General features: G+C 36.6%; 1 protein-coding gene and 1 long non-coding RNA gene across 2 annotated transcripts; one reads left to right on the top strand and one right to left on the bottom strand.

Annotated features, from left to right (window-relative positions):
* The first annotated feature begins 27 nt into the window (after positions 1–27).
* Positions 28–2,651, top strand: LOC129568656 (protein male-specific lethal-3). The gene is made up of 8 exons (XM_055446827.1): positions 28–586; positions 658–727; positions 823–931; positions 997–1,163; positions 1,235–1,550; positions 1,633–1,788; positions 1,868–2,374; positions 2,435–2,651. The coding sequence occupies exons 1-8, from the start codon at positions 485–487 to the stop codon at positions 2,544–2,546; spliced, it is 1,539 nt and encodes a 512-aa protein (XP_055302802.1). The 5' UTR covers positions 28–484; the 3' UTR covers positions 2,547–2,651.
* Positions 2,652–2,797: 146 nt separating this feature from the next.
* On the bottom strand, positions 2,798–20,013 carry LOC129568667 (uncharacterized). The gene is made up of 3 exons (XR_008687973.1): positions 19,389–20,013; positions 3,170–3,301; positions 2,798–3,104 (listed from the first exon to the last, which is right to left on the bottom strand). It is a non-coding gene; the product is annotated as an uncharacterized LOC129568667 (long non-coding RNA).
* Between the last annotated feature and the right edge of the window lie 2 nt (positions 20,014–20,015).

The raw sequence follows: 20,015 nt of genomic DNA, 5'->3' as shown, positions 1-20,015 counted from the left end.
ATGGTACAACTTCACTTTGTTCATTTTCGAAATAAAATTTACGTACATTTGTGCATTAATGCTTTATATATTCTATTTGAGAACTGAATGTGACATAAATATTCTCAATAAAATTGGATTTACCTGATAACTTAGTAGGATATTTGTAATACAACCAATTTTCATTGGATTTGTTGGTGGAGTAGCGCAAATATCATTTTTCTTCCTACCGGTTATTACACCACATAAACATATTCGAACGCGAATTCCTTTTTATTATAACGTCAAAATTTATTAAAAACGCATAAAATCAAACGGCAAGCCAAGCATACTAGAACAACAAGGTAGCCAAACAAACTGAATGATTGGAAAAAAGTCAAAATACCGAATCGAATACATTTTATTAAATCCAAATTTGGTCTATGCTGAACGAAAAATCAACAGCTATGTAAAAAAAGAGCCGCGAAATAAGTCGCAGTGTTTGTAAACTGGCGGAAAAATCATAATGGTCTCAACTAGAGGTCCCAAATATAAGTTTGCGGTTGGAGAAAGAGTTCTTTGCTATGAGCCGGATCCAACGAAGGCAAAAGTACTTTATGATTCAAAAGTAAGTTTTTGATTCTTATGTTTTTCACCATATTTACTTGAGTTACATTTAACATGTGCTGGTTGTTTCAGGTGATTGAAATTGTGGAAGACAAAGACAAAAAAAGACGACGCTCTGTCGAATATTTGATACATTTTCAAGGTTAAAAAAACAATGCAAACATGAATTTACGACATTGCTAAACGAAAAATAATAATAATTGAACGCCTTTTTCACCTACTGTTTATATTTCATAGGTTGGAATTCATCATGGGACCGAGCGGTTCAAGAGGATTTTGTTTTAAAAGATACTGATAAAAATAGACAATTGCAGCGTGATTTGGCCGAAAAGTCAAGTCTTCAAATGTATGTATGATATACACAGCATAAAACATCCATCATTTTTTTTATTCATTTACATTTATTTTCAGTGGAGCATACTTGTATCGAAAAGAACGAAAAAAGCGTAAGGGTAGTAGTAATACGAATGCTGTGGAAGCAAAAATCCCATTTCGACCATCGTCAGATGATGGTAGTTCATGCTGTAGTACAACACCTGGTAGCGTTGTTCAAGAAGAAGTCCCCGAAAATATTCCCAGTATGATTGATTCGTTCTCTAACTTGCCCGCAAAGTATAGTATAATTTGTTTTTTTCTCGTATCTATTTAGGCAATCAAACAATGGAAACTGAAGAATCGTGTAGTAGTTCGGCTGATAGTATTGTCGAGGATGACAGAGTTTGTCTTCAACTCAGCGATAATTTGAAACGATTTCTGGAGTATGATTATCAAATGATTACAAAACATCAGAAACTCGTGAATTTACCGGCCAAAATTCCGGTGGTAACCATTTTGGAAAATTTTGTCAAATATTATTCGATCAAATCAATCTGTGCACCAATAAATGGCACCGAAGGACCCCGAAGAAGAAATAGTTCAGCCAAAAATGAAAAACGTGAAAAAGATTATGACAAATTAAAAACTAGGTAGGGAACAAATATAGGTATTCTTATTCATCTACAGAAGATTAAGACTATGCCAAAACTCTATTTTATTTCTTTTTTTTAGTATTAATCTACGCAAGGAAGTGGCAGATGGTTTACGCATTTATTTTGATTTCATCCTTAAAGATTATTTATTATATAAACAAGAAATGGAACAGGCTTCAGTTTTGTTGTCATCCGATTACCTAAAGAACTTCACTTACATCGGATCAGAAAAACAGTATGCTTTGCCAGTCACTAGGGATCGCATTAGATTCACAAAAAAAAACAAATATATAAATTTACCATCGTATTTTTAGATCTCTGGACGCAGTGTTTGCATTTAAGCATGGTACCCTCAATACATTGGCATCCGAACATTCAGAAACAAATCAATCATCTGTTGCCAATGATTTGACTGGTGAAGAACAATCAACAAAGAGGCGCTTACGATCGCATAAAAATGCAGAAGAGAACGAAATTATATTGGATTTGAACGTGGTGGCCCAGCATTCGGCTGAAGTTAATAGCAATAACTCTTCCGATTCAGGTGCAACAACGCAAGTAACTCAAATGTCTAGCATGAGTTTGCTTCGACAGCTATTACCCGTGAATATGGCAGTCCCATTGAAAACTCGCGAACTGCTACAAGATATTTTGGCATGGCAAATTCTTCCTTCAGATGCACCAGCTGAACCGTCAATGATTTATGGTTCGGTTCATTTAAGTCGACTAATTGTGAAATTGCCAGACTTTGTGAATGCAACATACGCAATGTCAGACGACAAATTGAAATTGTTGCTTCAGTATTTGGATTGTTTTATTGAGTATGTGTTTCACTCTAACTTGAAAATTATTATTTTCTAAATCAACAAATCTTATTATAGATTCTTAGAAACCCATAAGGAATGGTTCACAGAGGATCAATACAAGGACGCCATTAAAATTGAAGAATCCCTTTCCAGCACGTCATCACCTTTAGCACAGCCCATGGAGTGATCGGCATTCACAAAGACATGATTTAATTAAGGAATTGCATTTCAGAATATGTAGTTTGTATTGTTATTTTTTAATGAAATAAATGTAGGTATTTGAAAACGAAAACAAGCTAATTTGTGGAATCTAAGGGAGAGACACGAAACTTAAATGAGTAAAATTAGAACATTATTCAACGATAATAGGAAAAATAGAAGAAATTAGTGAGTTTGGTTTGCCAATGTTAACGCTTATAGACATATTGTTTATTGTTTACAAAATAGTCCCGTTAGGTCTTCCATAAGCGTTGTATTGACAGTGTAATATGCTCTGCAAGCGATTTTACTAGAAATAATAGCACAATATTAGCACTTTTGCACCAAAACTAGAAAAATTAGAGGACATGAAGCAAAAAATATATAAAATTGAGTGTAACTAGACTCTAATAGAATTTGTGTCTCGCCCCTAGTGTGGAATTCATATTTTTAAGTGAAAAAAAAAGTTGAATCATTCAGCGACCATATACTTGAGCTCCATATTGTCCGATCCCATAGTTGTATCCGTAATAAGCACCACCGAAACCTAGTTTTTCATTGAAACAAAATGTGTATTTGGGAATCACGCGGTAAGAGATTATTTCAGTTAACCATATGATCCGAAGCCACCATAGCCAGGTCTCCCGTAGCCAAGACCCCATGGTCCTCCATAGATTGGTGGCCTTCCGTTAAATCCCCCGCCGCCATATTGATTTCCATATCCATATCCATACTCGGGAGCGCCTAGAATATTTATCGATTTTTGGTTTGATAGGGGTGTCTATTGTCTAAATTAGAAAATTCCTATTTATTTTCGAAAGAAATGGTGGCCTGTGAGCAATAAAATGCCCATTTTCTTATATTTTGATCTCAAATCGACTTTTCCATTGAAAAATTTACTCAAAATAAATATTTTACATATGAAAGTCTGAATTGAGTCGAAAATGGTAAAGAAATTGAGCTCCGTGACGCTAGCCCCCCCCCCCGGTCCCAAAATTTAAATCCGAGCACGGTTTCGTGTTCTACGTAATTTCTGCTGATTACTGCTCGCTCCGCAGAATTTCTGCTGCAACCGGTGATGAGCAGTAATTGTCCAAAGTTTCGAAAAAATCCATGAAAATCGATTTTTCGCATATTTGAAGGTTTTGCCCCAAAAATTAATTTCAAACTAAATCTGTTGAAAATAAAAAATTTTGAAAACATTTTAATAATCTGAGGGCTGATAATAAAAGGTCTGGAGGCCCTTTAATTTCTGCCCGCTCCCCACAATTCCTGCTTTAACCGGTGACGAACAGTAATTGCCCAAAGTTTCGAAAAATCCATGAAAATCGATTTTTTGCATATTCGAAGGTTTCACGCCAACAGTCAATTCCAAATGAAGTTTTCAATATTTTGATGACCTGGTGGCTGATATTGAAAGGTCTAGATGCCCACTAATTTCTGCTTGCTTCTCAGATTTCCTGCTTCAACCAGTGACGAGCAGGAATTCGACAAAAATTGAAAAAAAATGTATGAAAATCGATATCACAGTGCAACAAAGTTTAGGTAGGTCCATGTCACCAGCACCGCCAGTGCTGTTAAACCATAATATGTTATAATTAGTGCTCGAATAGTGCTGGCAGATACCACTTCCAGATTGCAAAAATCTTGTCTAGTGGCTGAACACGTATCGTCAATATTTTTGAATACTTTTCGGTACATTCCCATGGCAAGTACATGAAATCGAATTTTTTCATATCAATGTAGCTCTATGACTCCTATTCGGAAAAGGGAATCACTGTTTTACAATTGAGTCATGAAGTGAGTAATCGAAATGAATCATGATCGAAGTCATTCATTATCCAAAGTAAATCAAACTCCATGTGACCGGCTCTTCATGAGTCATAAGAAGCGAATTAGATTCTAACTCCATTTTAGAGGCAATGAGTCAGTCGAGTCAAAGAATCAGAATTGATATGAATATGACTCATTGAATGCGTGAGTATACCGAAAATCATGAAAAATCTACGTACAGTATTGGTGCGCAAAACAGAAAGTCATGACTTTCCGATTATGACTCATTCAATTATGAGTTATATTGTGACTCACCTCATGACTCAATTGTAAAACAGTGATTCAGTGACAAATAAATTTGGAAAGAGGAGATGTCATGAAATTTTGGCTAGTAAAACCAATACTTTTCCATACAAACAAAGTTTGCGGAAAAGTAATACAACCACCGGAGACAGAATGGAGGGACAAATCGATTTGGAGGCAACAATCAACGTTATGATCATATGGGTATGTTCAATACTAGTATGAATGGAAATCGTCATTATGGAAACAATGCATATCAACATGAACCGCAACGATACTATGATAACCAAATACCACAGATGAACATGCCACCTCCTTTTTGTTATCAACCGCCATACTCTTACCCTCCTCCGCAACAACAACAACAACAAATCCATTCACAACAACAACAACAAATACATTCACAGCTGAATATGCCGTCAGTCCGTCAATTCCAACAATTTCACACACATCCACAGTTTTATCAGCCTACCAACAGCCATTACCAAAATTAACAACAACATACACAGCCACGCAATTCAACTATAATCCAGCAAGGTTCAATTTACCAGCCACTCAACGTACAATACCAAAGTTGAATGTCCGCTATTCAATGCTTGATGATTCTGTGATGTACTGTTACAATGTTAACGGTGTAAAAGATAGAGAGAAATCAATCAACTTCTTAGCTCTAGTCCTGGCATCAAATATAAAAATCTACATGTTGAGCAAAACTCACCTCAACGCAGATGTCTCTTCATCTGAAATATTTCCGCCGTACTTTGAGGTTTTTCGTTGTGACAGATCTACCGATACTGAACGATTTCAAAGAATCAAGAAGAAGATTTGGGGTGGAGTATTAATAGCAATAGACAAATCACTCAACCCGCATTGCATTGGTACTGCCGAACACATGGGAGCCGAACAAGTATGGGCCAAAGTAAAATGCAACGGCAGAAACTTGATACTGGTCCGAGTTTACATAAGACCAAATTCACCGGTGGAAGTTTATAAAGCCAATATGAATGCATTGCGTGAAGTGGCATCGAAAGCCAATGAAAACGATGTATTGCTTGTGTCAGGTGACTTCAACCCCAGTAACCTGATCTGGTATACATGCAAAGCAAATGATGCTCACGATCCTGATATCAATTTGGGTCCAAATCCAGAGGTAGCTGTTGCTATTAATGTCGTGAGTGAAAAAGAGAAACATCACCAGGCACTTGAAGTTGTCATACATGACAGAATTGAAGGAAGAAATAATGATGTGATTACATACAAAGATTTCAAGAATGCTGACTATTCAACAATCAACGATTATTTTGATAATGCTAACTGGAACAATGTTCACAATGAAATTAACTTGACCAATACTGTTGATCATTTTTACGCGATAGTCAATAATGCGATCGATACGACCATCAAAACAAGAACTAGGAGACAGAAAATTCATCCTAAATGGTTCAACAGTGAACTGATTAACCTGAAGAACAGAGTCAATATATTGCACAGAATGAAAAATTTTGATTTGACCGATGATACGAGAAAGAATCACTCAGAATTGCGTCGTGCGTATAAGAATAAATCTCGTTCTGCTTTTAGGAACTACAAACTCGAGATGGAAGAATTGATCAATGAAGATCCGCAGAAATTCTTTGAATATGTCAGAATGTACAATAATACTAACAATGATCTTCCAAATGAAATGGAATATGATGGCAAAAAATTCACTGACTCATCCCAATCGCCAATTCATTTGCAACACACTTTGGAAAAGCATACACACAGCCGATTGATGGATCCGAGGCTAATTATGATGAAAATGATCCGATATTATTTGATCATTGTGCAAACTTTCCACGCATTGGTGTTACCGAAGAGTTGGTTATGGAGAAAATCAATGACGGACATTTGTCCTAATTTTCTATTTTAAATTAGGACAAACGGACGGACAAATATTTTAGGACGGACGAACAAATTGTCTTAATAAGACACTTTTGGGACGGACGAACACAAATTTTGTCATTTTTATTAACCATTTACGGTTTACGGGACGGTTGAAAAAATTGATTTTGAAAATTGGAGAAATTTTTTTTTTTCAAAATGTTCATGATGTAAAAAGATTTTTATTGTAAATGGAAAAAAAAACACTCATTAGTCCTAACTACATTCAATTTAGTGCCAAAATCAGTTGTTAAATGATTTGAACAGTTTGTCCTTTTTGGCAAAGGGACATTAGGACAAGATGTCCGTTTGTCCTAATTTGAAATGGGACATTAGGACAAATGTCCGTTACAAATGTCCAATAAAAGGACGGACGGACACGAAATGTTCGTCCTCTGTCCGTCCGTTTGCCACCTCTAACTGAAGCCAATAACACACATACTGCGTGAATCGTTAAATTCTAGCTATGTACCGAACATATGGAAGCGATCTTACGTGAGGCCAGTGCACAAAAGCGGAGCTAAATACCAAATTGAAAACTATCGTGGAGTAGCACTGCAATGCATAATACCAAAATTGTTGGACTCGATAGTAGCAAATCATTTGAATTATCATATGAAGCACATCATCGATGACAGACAGCATGGTTTTGTCAAAGGAAGGTCAACAATTATGAATCTGGCTGAATTTACATCACATACACTGGTCAATATGCAACATGGAATCCAAACTGATGCAATATATCTCGATCTTGCTAAAGCATTCGATTCGGTTGACGTCAACTTATTCATACACAAGCTGAAAATTATGGGACTGAATGAGCAATTGCTGAAATAGATAAAATCCTACCTGAACGAGCGGAAACAAATAGTAAAATTAAATGAAGTCATGTCGAATCCCATTGAAGTAACATCGGGAACAGGTCAGGGATACCCGATTGGAGCGATGCTGTTTGTCCTGTTCATCATTGATCTGCCCCATCGCAATTTACAATCGTTTGCCGATGACACTCGCTTTTCAATGCAAATAAAGCAAGTTGATGATTGTTTGGCACTTCAAGATGACCTAAATAGAGTCGTCAATTACTTCAAACGTAACCGCATGAACTTGAATGTCAACGTTACGCATCATATCATCGTGGTGAGCTGAAATTTGACTTCAAGTAAAGGGTGTCCCAATAGCAACGCAAAAAAGTATTTATAAAAAAAACAATGAAAATAGTTTCCAATTTTCCAAATCTTTATTGTATGTTGTAGTTTGGTCTTTACCATTTATGTATGAAAAAGAATATCGTGCAAATGTCCACCACGGCTCTTTTCACAGACCTTCAGCCGCTTGCCCAAATTTTCAATTACAGATTCGAGTAATGGCACATTTACGGTGGCTATGACACGTCTGATTTCAATTTTCAGCTCGGCAATGGTGCTTGGTTTGTTGGCATAGACTTTATCCTTGACGTAGCCCCAAAGAAAATAGTCCAATGGCGTTAAATCGCACGAACGAGGCGGCCATTCCACTTCGGCCTTTTGAGAAATGATGCGATTTGGAAAACGTTCTTCGATTACCGCTAATGTTTCAGGTGTTGTGTGTGGTCTGGCGCCGTCTTGTTGAAACCACATATCGGATAAGTCCATGCCTTCCATTTCCGACCAAAAAAAATACTGCAACATCTCACGATATCGCTCGCCATTGATGGAAACGGCTCGACCATCATCATTTTCGAAGAAATACGGCACGATGATGCCACCGGCCCATAAACCGCACCAAACAGTGCAACGAGCTGGATGAGCTGACACTTCTTCAGTTTCTCTTGGATTTTCGCTTCCCCAGAATCGACAATTTTGGCGATTCACATACCCATTCAAGTGAAAATGAGCCTCATCCGAAAAGATCACTTTCTTCAAAAAATCGGCATCCGCGGCCTCTTTTCCTTTGACCCATTCGACGAAATCTCTTCGTTTTCCGTGGTCCATCGGTTCAAGTTCTTGAGTGAGGACAATCTTATAAGCGTGTAGACCCAAGTCTTTGGTGAGAATACGCCATGTGGTCATCCTAGAGAGGCCAACTTGTTGAGAACGTCGACGAACCGAGGTTCTTGGCTCGTCCTCCACACTTTCACTCACAGCAGCAATATTTTCGTGCGAGCGGGCCGTTCGCATACGGGTTGATGGTTGATCGTCTAACACAGAGCCAGTACGCTCAAATTTCTGCACCAGGCGACTGATGGTGGACACATTTGGTCGATTATTTCGGCCGAAAAATTCACGAATTGCACGAAACGTATTTTGCAAAATAGACCCATTTTCGTAATGGGATTTAACGACTTAAACGCGTTGATCTTTACTTAATCTTGAAATGGTTATAAATGGTATAGATGGACGCTTCAAACTGACATTCCAGTTTGACAGATCGGGGCATCCATCATGAAATCCCTATTGAAAAACTTTTTGCGTCCCTATTGGGACACCCTTTACACTATCGAAGGCCAATCAATTGACAGAGTAAAAATAGTAAAGGACCTGGGAGTAATTTTGGATGAAAAAATGAACTTCGATGCTCATATTGAGTACATAACTGCTAAAGCCAAATCTAGACTTGCGTGGATAAGGCGTTTTGGAAGAGAGTTCAATGACCCATGGGCCATCAAGAGACTCTTCTTCACATTCGTATTGCCTATTGTTGAATATGGATCGCAAATTTGGAACCCACACACCAATGAGAAAATTGCTAGAATTGAATCAGTCCAAAAGCAATTTTTACTGTTTGCATTGAGAAGAATGAAATGGCCACATAGATTTGTTTTACCACAATACAACAATCGTCTGCTATTTCTACAAATGATCACTTTAGAAGAACGAAGAAAAATTGCACAAATTTGCTTCATACACAATGTTATCTGTGGCCAAATATCGTCGAAGCATATCATGGAGAAAATCAACTTAAGAACACCACGACTCCGAACACGGAATACCGAATTTCTGAAACTGCCGACCAGAATAACTACTCAATGTTTGAACCAATCAACTACATGCCCATCACATATAATGAATTTTTTAAATACTTTAATATCATAGAGCCAAATCAAACGAATGATTGTGATACTAGTACTATTCCAAAAAAATATAAAACTTATATAATTGATTTTAATGTTAGCACAAACACTGTCAAGCAGAGAATAACTGGGGCCTGTTGCACAGTACTGTTACAATTTTTGTAAATTGTAATTGTAATTGTAAATACAATTCGTTGTAAAATTGTATTTACAATTCTACAATAAATTGTAAAATTGTTTTTCAATAATGAATGTGACAGTCGAAAAGAAAAAGCGATTGATATCAAAATTATATTCGCAATTTATAAGGGAGATGGTCTAGTTATGAGACAGCGCCAGTTATGAGACAGTCAATTATTTCTGTCATGCGCTATGGAAATGTTGGTATGAGAACTGTCAATGTTCTTTATTTGATGTCCGCCAGTTTTTAGGCGAACACCGAAGTGAATAGACGCATTGCTTGTATACGCACCAAACATCGTGTTGAAAATCGTGTGAAAAAATGATTTGGAATATTTTTCATAGTGCCAATTTTTTGTGAAAATCAAGTTAAAAAGGTGAGTGTAATGCATTAAAATGTTGTATTTTGATTATATTTTGTGATTCTAGTTCGGATTGTTCGATTATGTGTTGTGGAAAATTTTTTGTGAGTAATGTTCAAAATGGCGTCTCGATCCGGTTATAAGACACCGTGTTGCCCAGTTATGAGACACTCTAGATTTTGCACTGAAAGCATATAGAAACGTCATATTTCGTCATTTTTGTTGTCAAAACGCATTTATATGCAATTACAATTGTATTTTAACTAATATTCTCGGATTTTCAGCCATGTCTCCTCCAAAAAAGCTTCATTGCAACGGGCATTGCTCCATATAATCCGGACATCTTTACTGACGCTAACTTTGTCCAAGCCGTTGAACAAAATGACATAGAAGTGGCTATTGATGCTGATATCACCGAAGACGACCAGCGACGTATTGTTTTCAACGATGCCATTGATCCTGTTGGTCGTGAAGAAGAGGTGTTAACATCTGAGCCCTCTGAACTATCCAGCTCGGTGTCACTAATGTCTCTTGCAAGCAACACTTCGTCGGTTTTGGATGCGGTTGGCCCTCTACAAGGCAAAACTCCAAAACCAAAGTCGAATCGTGGACGAAAACCGATGGGAAGTGCTGAATTGACTTCTCCGGAAACCATGTCCGTTTTGAAGCATGTAAGGCCATTAAAGGCCCAATTTTCTATATTTAAGCCATTGAAGGCCTTTATAATAAATAAAGAATAATATTTGAACATTTTATGATGAGTTTCCTTCATATTTATTTACTTGTATTCAATTTTTCTGGGTGTCTCATAACTGGACCAAAATTTTTTTGGGGCCAAAAAAATAGTCCTCACAAAATTGGTCAAATTTTTTTTCGAGTAACTGGAATCAATAAACTTTCATCGGAAAAAAGTTGCGTCTGGACATAAGCTACATGATAGAACTCTAACTTTCCATTTTTGAAAGCCACAGAATTTTTTTTAAATCTAAAACAAAACCCGTCTCATAACTAGACCATCTCCCTTATGTTTTGTATTTATTTTTACTAAAAGATATTTTATTTCTAACCGCTTCTAAACCGGTGAGCATTATTAACAGCAAAATCGGCTGGGAATTTTGGGGCCATCTATGCCGCCTCTGTCATTCTCACTCGTTTCGTCGAATCTGCGATGTAATGACAGAATACATTTGCCAAACAGAATGTATGCTGTCACAGTAGTTGTTTGGCGCGGAAACTTTTGCCATAGGTGGCGCGGAAACTTTTGCCATAGGTGGCGCGTCGAAAAATGTTCCAGCGTCTCAATGCATACATTGAATACGATGCTAATTCCCACCGTTCTAAACTTCCATATCATCGACAAAATCAGATTGCGGATTTACAACTAACGATTTGTCACAAACACAGAAAACCATTTAATTTTTCCAAATATGAATCATAATGCTGAAAAGTCTTTTAGACTGAAACTCATCCATTGAAATTGTCGATCTCAATGAATGGAAAATATTTGGAAAAATTAGATGGTTCGATTGATGAGATTGATTTTACTTTTCCGCAAACTTTGTTTGTTAAGGAAAAGTATTGGTTTTACTAGCTCTTCTTTCGAACCACTATAACGTCGCGCAAATCCTATCGATCAAGACCTATCTGCTTCCAAAAATACTTTGTTTACTATGAAAAATGTGCGAAATTGCGATGTGCGTATGGCGTCGTCCGCGTTCGCGTTTTTTGTCCGCCGGATATCTCAAAAAGTTGACAAGATATTTGAGATCTGTAAAAACCAGAAGTTTTGGTATTTCAAGACAAAGCTTCGGATTTATTTTGAGCCCATTCTGATTTACCAATTTCGTACCATAAGCCTCCGACTGATGACCTGAAAAACCTTGTAAAATGATACTTTTGTATGGAAAGTACTCGAAAAAAGCATTATGCAGGGTTTTGGTCAAGGTAAACTTATGTTTTTTTGAAAAAATAATGGGAGTCTCTGAACCTGATTCCTCATCAATTTGGTCTGAATTCGACATTTTTTTGAAATTTTTGAAATTTTATTCATTATCGACACTTTTTTATGAGAAATCACCCAAAAAGCCACTTTAATGGTTTCGGTCAAGGCAAACTGATATTATTTTGCAAAAATATTGGGGGTTTGCAAACAATTAAACACCTACTTGCCCATTAATTTGGTCCAAAATTGATTATTTCTTGAAATTTTTGAAATTCTGTTCGAAAATGACACTTTTATATGGAAAATGTCGAAATAGTTATTATTTAAGGTTAAAAGTGCTATGAGAAAAGTTTTCATTCAAATTTTGGGTTCAACATTAGGCGGGAGGTAAACTCAATTGCTGCGGAGCGGAAAAGTTTGGATTACGTATGTAATTCGTTTTATTTGTGTTTGTGACAAATCGTTAGTTGTAAATCCTTAACACTATGACTGTTCTTCATATTTGCAACATATTACTGTTCTTGGGGGACTCCAGGGCCTCATATGAATTTCACATGAAATCTGGACTGTTATAAGAGATAACAAATTAGTGTCCGAAGCAAATTTGTAATACTGGAGGTTTGCTATAATTTTGTTGCAACAAATATTGCTTATCTCTTATCAGTTCCGCGAAAAAACGCGAAAATCGCGAAATTTTCCCACCTCGTTTTACTGAAGCCGATAAGAAGTAAGAGACTTGCCTCTTCGACAGAAATGTAGAGCAGGTCGAGTACTACAACTTTGCCACAGACACCAAGTCGTTATCTCTTATCAATTTCGCGAAAAATGATTATCAAGGACTCGCGTTTTTCGCGTTTTTCGCGTTTTTTCGCGTAACTGATAAGAGATAACGACTTGATGTCTATGATGAAGTTGTAGTACTCAAGCTGCTCTACAACTTTGCCGGAAATACCAAGTCGTTATCTTTTATCAGTTTCGCGGAATACGCGAGAAACCGCAGAAAACCGCGAAAAAACGCGTTTTTTCCTTATCATTTTTCACGGAACTGATAAGAAGATAACGAGATGGTGTCTCAAGCAAAGTTGTACCTCGTATCAGTTACGCGAAAAAATGATAAGAAAACATTCGCGTTTTTCATGGTTTTCTGCAGGTTTTTCGCATATTCCGCGAAACTGATAAGAGATAACGAGATGGTTCTATACCAAAATTGTAAAACAGCTAAAGTACTACAACTTCGCTACAAGCGTCAAGTCGTTATCTCTTATCAGTTACGCGAAAAGCCGCGAAAACCGTGAAAACGCGAATTTTTTCTTATCATTTTTTCGCGTAACTGATAAGAGATAATGACTTGGTGTCTGTATAGAAGTTGTAGTACTCAACCAGAGCTATAACTTTGCCATAGACACCATCTCGTTATCTCTTATCAGTTCCTTGAAAAATGAGAAACTATGAATTCGCGTTTTTCACGTTTTCGCGGCTTTTCGCGTAACTGATAAGAAATAACGACTTGATGTCTACGGCGAAGTTGTAGTACATAAACTAGTCTACAACACTGCTACAGACACCAAGTCGATATCTTTTATCATAGTCCAGTTATAATATAAAATAGCCATGGGGCCCTGGAGTCCCCCAAGAACAACAGCGTAACATGTTTTGCGGCAGGCTGTATTTTACACATACTCACACATATGCATATGTTTTTTTTTCATTCGTGTAGAGAAATGTTCAATCTATACAATGAGACTTAACTCCGGTTGGTTTATACACTGTTTAGTACTTTTATTCAACTTTAAAGTTCGCTGGAGGCCCTGGGTGCCCCAAGAACAATCATAGTGTTAATCTGAGTTTGCCGATGACATGGAAGTTTAGAAGCGGTTAGAAATAAAATAGTTTTCAGTGAAAATAAATACAAAACATATAAATTGTGAATATAATTTTGATATCAATCGCTTTTTCTTTTTGACTGTTACATTCATTATTGAAAAACAATTTTACAACGAATTGTAGAATTGTAAATACAATTTTACAACGAATTGTATTTACAATCAAATAAAAAAACTTCTTTCGAAGTAATCCCTCGTGACGAAAGCGAAGACAAAACAGCTGATATCAATTTAAAAAAATCATTACGGAGCGATTCTGAAATTAGTTGGAAGAATGCAAAAAAAGCAAATCCAAATCGCTCCGAAATGATTTTTTTAAATTGATATCAGCTGTTTTGTCTTCGCTTCCGTCACGAGGGATTACTTCGAAAGAAGTTTTTTTATTTGATATCAGTTATTTTGTACCCGAAATTTTTTTTCAACAAAACCAACTAACACTAAACAAACACAAAGTGGTGTATATTGAGCCAAAGAAAATGAAACATGAAATGTTGTAGTTGAAAACCAGCATTGTCGCCTTTTTGAATCAAGCGCTTAGGTGGGGAAGCAGACTTATGAGGTGTGGACTTCAGTTCGAGTCGCACGCCGGAGGAAAAAAAATTTAATTTTTTTTTTCGTTTAATAAAATTTGGTTTTTGGACAGACAGATGAAATTACATTTTGTTTTGATCAAATTACATATTGCTTTTATACTAAGAAACTATCACATGTTTAGTTTTTTCATGACGAATTTTTTTGATTTTGATTTTTTCTTGAAAAGTACTTTTTTGTGTTTTTTGTTGATTGCGTGGAATAAAAAGACTTGGTGAGGGACTGGTATCTGAAGGAATTTTATTCATCTGAACGCAAAAACACTTTGGTTATGATTTTGCCATTTTTAACGGCAACAAAAAAGAGTTTTAGTTGAGTTGATTTTTGTCGATTTTTCATGTTTTTTCCAACTTCTAATGACTATATCTCGAAAATCAGAGTTTTCCCAGATATAAGCTATATGTCAAATTTTAGCTCTAACTTGGGACTAAATTCCAGAGAATTTTTAAAAAAATCGTCGGAGCCGTTTTCGGGAAAATGGCCGATTTATGCAAGGCTAGGTGACCATTTTTTTGGGTTTCTACCCATAGGACCATGCCGACTCAATTTTTTCAAATTAAAATAGATGTCATTTGATAGGTGGCCTCAAGACCTTTCCAACGATACCCAAAAGTTGGAAATCGGTTGACTGGGTTAGGCACAGTGATCATTGGAAAGAAGGCCATATTTTGAATTTTCAAAGGCCGGCCAAGGCCAAGATGGCGGCCAAATCAAAAAATGGCGGAACAAAAAAGTCTTAGTTTTTGTTATACTTTAATACCTGAAAGATTAAAAAAGATCGGGCGAAAACTACGGACAGACGGACGGACGGACGGACAGAAAAAATATTATCTCAGAATAATTGGTGGAGACGCCAAAGAAATTTTTTAAATCGTCATAACTCATGAACGGATGGTCCAATTTCGACGTTCTTGGGCTTGTTGGAAAGGTCTCGACGAGTAGACTCAGAAAAAACATGTTTCAAGATGAACGGGCCGTGTTCAACACCCGGTAAATGGGAAAAACTGATAATTGTACATAATTTTCAAGTGGCTATTTCTATGGAGGCGGTTGGTCGATTTCCAAGTTTGAATGCATTTTCTGGGCCTATGAGCCCAGGGCTTTCTGACGATACTTCATTCATACCAGATGGCCTCTTAGGGAAAAAGTTCGAAACTTCGTGTATATATAGGCGAGTTCGACTTTCAGCATAGAGGTGCTTTCGTCACTCGCGCCTGCTGTCGCCGGCTGTGATTACAATTTTACAACGAATTGTATTTACAATTACAATTGAGTGGTCGGAAATAAAAATGACTAAAGTTGAACCACTTATGGATAACCGTAACACAATATTCTTGATTTTTAAAAGTGCAACATAAATTCTGTTCGCTTGAAAGTGAATCGTAAAATATCTGTAGACTATAGAAATCGTGTTTCACTTTAATTGAAGCAAAAATGTTCGATACACTTTCAAGTCCATTGGAATGATGATTCATTGTAATGGTGGTTTTGGTTGTGATTTGGCTTCGGAGTGAAAATTAAGTGATAAGGAGCGCGAATTTCGATGTGCCGATAACACCATTGGATTGGGCACATGAAATACTGTATGAGAATCGAAAAAAATGTACTTTTTTTCGATTTTTGCCTGTTTCCGATCGTCTACATGGAAAGTTTGTATGAAAACCTCGGAGCGCCGGTGTTTTACCCTTTTCATTTCCTTGTTCGCCGATGATGTGAAAATCGCCAAAATCATCCAATCGAGTTCGGATGCTGAGGTGCTACAACGGGCCATCGATAAGCTAAAAGCTTGGTTTGATGTTAACAATTTGTACCTAAATCCCGACAAATGTGGCGTCGTTACAATCACCACGAAGAAAAAGGACATTATCGATAGAAATTACAATTATGGTGAGCGTGTATCGGACCACAAAGATCTCGGCGTCATCATTGACCAAAAGCTGAGCTTTGTCAAGCACATTGACGCGATAACATCGAAGGCAACCGCAGCCCTTGGATTCATCAAGAGATTTTGCTACGACATTACCGATTGTCAAACGCTCAAAACATTGTATTACGCATTGGTTCAGTCTCATCTTGAGTACTGTAACGTTGTATGGCTACCAACTTATGCCGTACATATTGACAAAATCGAGAGCGTTTTGAGAAAGTTCACACAGTTCGCCCAAACGAAATATCGAACAGCAGCCAACGGGTACAACATCACCGACTACAACAAGCGACTGGAGGCTCTAAGCATGACACGTAGGAGAAACTGGTCGCTGGAACGTAGGAGAGTGAATGCTTCAATTGCATTCATGTATGACATCGTGAATGGGAATGCAAATCGTACACTGGCACACTGACTACCTAAAAATCAGGGATAGGCTCTTAGACAAGCAAATCAGAGCTCATGTCCCTCAAATGTGCAAATATGCAAATAAAGTGGCTGATTCATTCAAAAATTCAACCAGCCGTGCAAATTTCATCACATCAGTACGAAAAGAACAAAGCCAAACTTTTAATATAAAATATTGACAAATTGTTTTCTTACATCATTACCTAATGTATATAATTAATGATAAGTACTTCCGTAAAAAACCGATCGATTTCTGCCCTATGGAAAAAATCTTTTCAGAGGTCGCTTTAGTGCTCCGATTCGTGTTTCGTTTTAGTAAACATCAACAACTACACAGAGTTTACGTTGTTTCCCACACAGAAATACACAAACACCAATGCAGTGTCCGCATTCATGATATCTTTCGGTATCTGTCTCTCTCTCTGTGTATCATCTATAGTGACCGTATCGGTGTTTACATGTTTTGAGCGTGTTGCTTTGTGTGTGCGGATGTAAAGTATTTGAAATCTTATAATTGAGAACCAAAACCCAACGGTATGTTGTTGACCAATATACACTCGCAATAGCAGCGATGCAATAGCATTCAGCCACAGTACACATCGGTCGCAACTGTTAAAAGAGTGGGGATTCGTCTGTATATGTGTTGTATAAAGTCTGATTTGTTGTTATGGACATGCGGCGCCTCTTTCGGGATAATTTTGATACCGAAATCGTTTCGGAGATTCTTTACACAAATTTATAAACAAATTTACATAAATTTAGCAACATTGATATAGCCATCCATTGAGTTGGTGATTTTTTTGACCCAATATTTGTTTATAATTGAAACTAATTGAGTTATGTCAATGTATTACGATGATTAACTTAAATTGCTAATATCTTTTGGTCTCGACATGAATTGTAAATTCAAAACTACCAACAGGGACTTGTTTAGATTAGACGTAAAACTTCTCTTCAATTTATCACCTCTTTGATAAATTGAACGATGGCTTTTGCAGTTATTGAGTTCTACACTAATATGTTTAACGCTCCAGTTAGTCTATCATTTCTCAAACGCGTTGTTAAATTATCTTGAATCGTTGACAATCGGCTTTCATTAGACATTTCATGTTTGGTCATTCGCGTAGTCATTAATTAGGTTATTCTTTTGCCTAGTCGAGAACCAATAACTATGTAAAATCAAACTATTTACTGTTATACCCTAAATTGTATAAAAATCAAAAGATCAGGTTTTTCATGACTCTTGGGGTCATTTTCCTGCAAAACCAAATACTCAGCCAGTTTTTTGGTGGTGTTAATAAATAATGAATAATGATAATAAAAAATAAAAATAATAAAGTGAAACTTGTTTATGCCAAAAGAAACTAGAGGCCAGGCGCTACATTTGAGGAACACACCACAGTTAAAGATACAGCAGTTAAAAATGGTTGTATACTTGCAGGAGTACGATTTTTCCAACTGTCGACCTCGATTTGGGGCAGAGGAGAGGGTTTCATGAAGTTAGAATTTTCTACACGTAAGTAGGATTTTTTACGAGCTTCCCGAACATTATAATGGTTTGGGGCTAGGAGCTGACCTGTTTTTGCCCTAAAATATTGATTTTTGGTGTTTTTACGACTTTTCGAGCCTCTCCTGTTCCTCCAGAGGTAAGGGAGGTCCCAACTAATGGTATTATTTGATTCGTTGGAGTCTGCTGAGCATTTCATCAGAACAAACTACCATCGTCAGACCACCTATTCGGTGTGAAAAAAAAATTGTATAGTCGAAAAACCATGAAAAAATGGTAACTCTTGACCACACATAATTTTCTCCTGAATCAACGACAGGGTAGCACACGTGATTTCTCTTCGTTAAATTGAAGAACTCGAGGTGGGCTAACTTTTAAGCGAAACAAATCGGCCACTCTACTGAGATTTTTCACTTTTTATACTTTGAACCCATATTTGAGAGCCTGAATGGGCCCGGATGGTGTGGTCGTAGAAGACTTTTTCATAGCCTAATCGATTATCTATCCAACCATGCATATAGTTATGAAAGTTTGTACCACAATTTTCATATTGTAAAAATGTCAAAAAAGTTCTATTAATGAAAATTCATCATTCTAGTCATTTTTTCGCAAAATTTGGGTCACTTTAATTTTTCCTAGAGGGTAAGAACACGAGCGCTTGAGACGAATTCGTACGAATATTCGTGAATTCTTGTGATTGTGTATACGAGACATTCGAAGCGCAGTGAGTGTACAACGACAATAACAAAGCCACAAACGCATGAATATATGCGAATACACACGAATGACACAACTTGTTCCCTAGAATTTTTCAACAAGTGGGGAAGGTCACCCTAATTTTTTGGCTTTGTGAGTTTTTGGCCATATCAAGTTTATACATCAAGTTTGAGCGAAATCGGAGAGGTGAAATCAGAATTTTGTCCCGCTTGGTGTGAAAATCGTCGTTTATTCAAAATATATTCAAAAGTTTTATACATTACCTCCAAACATTCCAGAGAACATTGAAAAAAGAAAATCAAAACATTCTAACATTTTGACTATGAAAACTTGCAAAATTGAAACTCTACAAATTGTAATATGAAGTTTTAACGCACATTCACTAAAGCACGCGTGTGATACTGCTGCCCACAAGCTAGGAATGAATGCAATCATTCATGTATCCGAAAATGTTCAGTATGTAATATAATAATATATAATAATTATTTTTGCAATTAAAAACAAATCTGCTATCCCGAAAATCCCGGATGATTCAAGATTGTTTGTACTCTCGGTTTGTTTATAAATTACTAATTATGCGTATGAAAATTATATTGACCGTGCACTTTATACATGTCACAATTTTGAAGGGCGAACTCTATCAAAATTTGTACAGTATCACCATTTCATTCGAATTATGACAAATTCATAAGAAAGACTTGGTTTTTTTCGGTTGATTGAACAGTTAAATTCAAAATACCACACTTATATAGTTCACAAAAACTTCAGATAGAAAAAATTATAAATGTGTGTCATATCGTCGTTTCATGACAATTCTGACATACAAGGTGTGTATGTGTATGTGGACTGTACAAAACACCTGTATACGAAAATAAATGGAACTTGTTCAA

Source organism: Sitodiplosis mosellana, unplaced genomic scaffold, assembly GCF_009176505.1.
Source record: "Sitodiplosis mosellana isolate CC-2019 unplaced genomic scaffold, AAFC_SMos_1.0 Smas_scaffold_21, whole genome shotgun sequence".
Classification (NCBI taxonomy): Eukaryota; Metazoa; Arthropoda; class Insecta; order Diptera; family Cecidomyiidae; genus Sitodiplosis; species Sitodiplosis mosellana.
The sequence above is the reverse complement of the archived record's forward strand: the minus strand, read 5'-3'. Positions and strand labels throughout refer to the sequence as shown.

What these genes read in the sequence shown, in the direction of transcription:
- LOC129568656 (XM_055446827.1), top strand. Translation starts at nt 485, where the DNA reads ATGGTCTCAACTAGAGGTCCCAAATATAAGTTTGCGGTTGGAGAAAGA. An exon ending in AGTCCCCGAAAATATTCCCA is followed by an intron (nt 1,164 to 1,234) that starts GTATGATTGATT and finishes GTATCTATTTAG; the next exon opens with GCAATCAAACAATGGAAACT. An exon ending in TACATCGGATCAGAAAAACA is followed by an intron (nt 1,789 to 1,867) that starts GTATGCTTTGCC and finishes TCGTATTTTTAG; the next exon opens with ATCTCTGGACGCAGTGTTTG.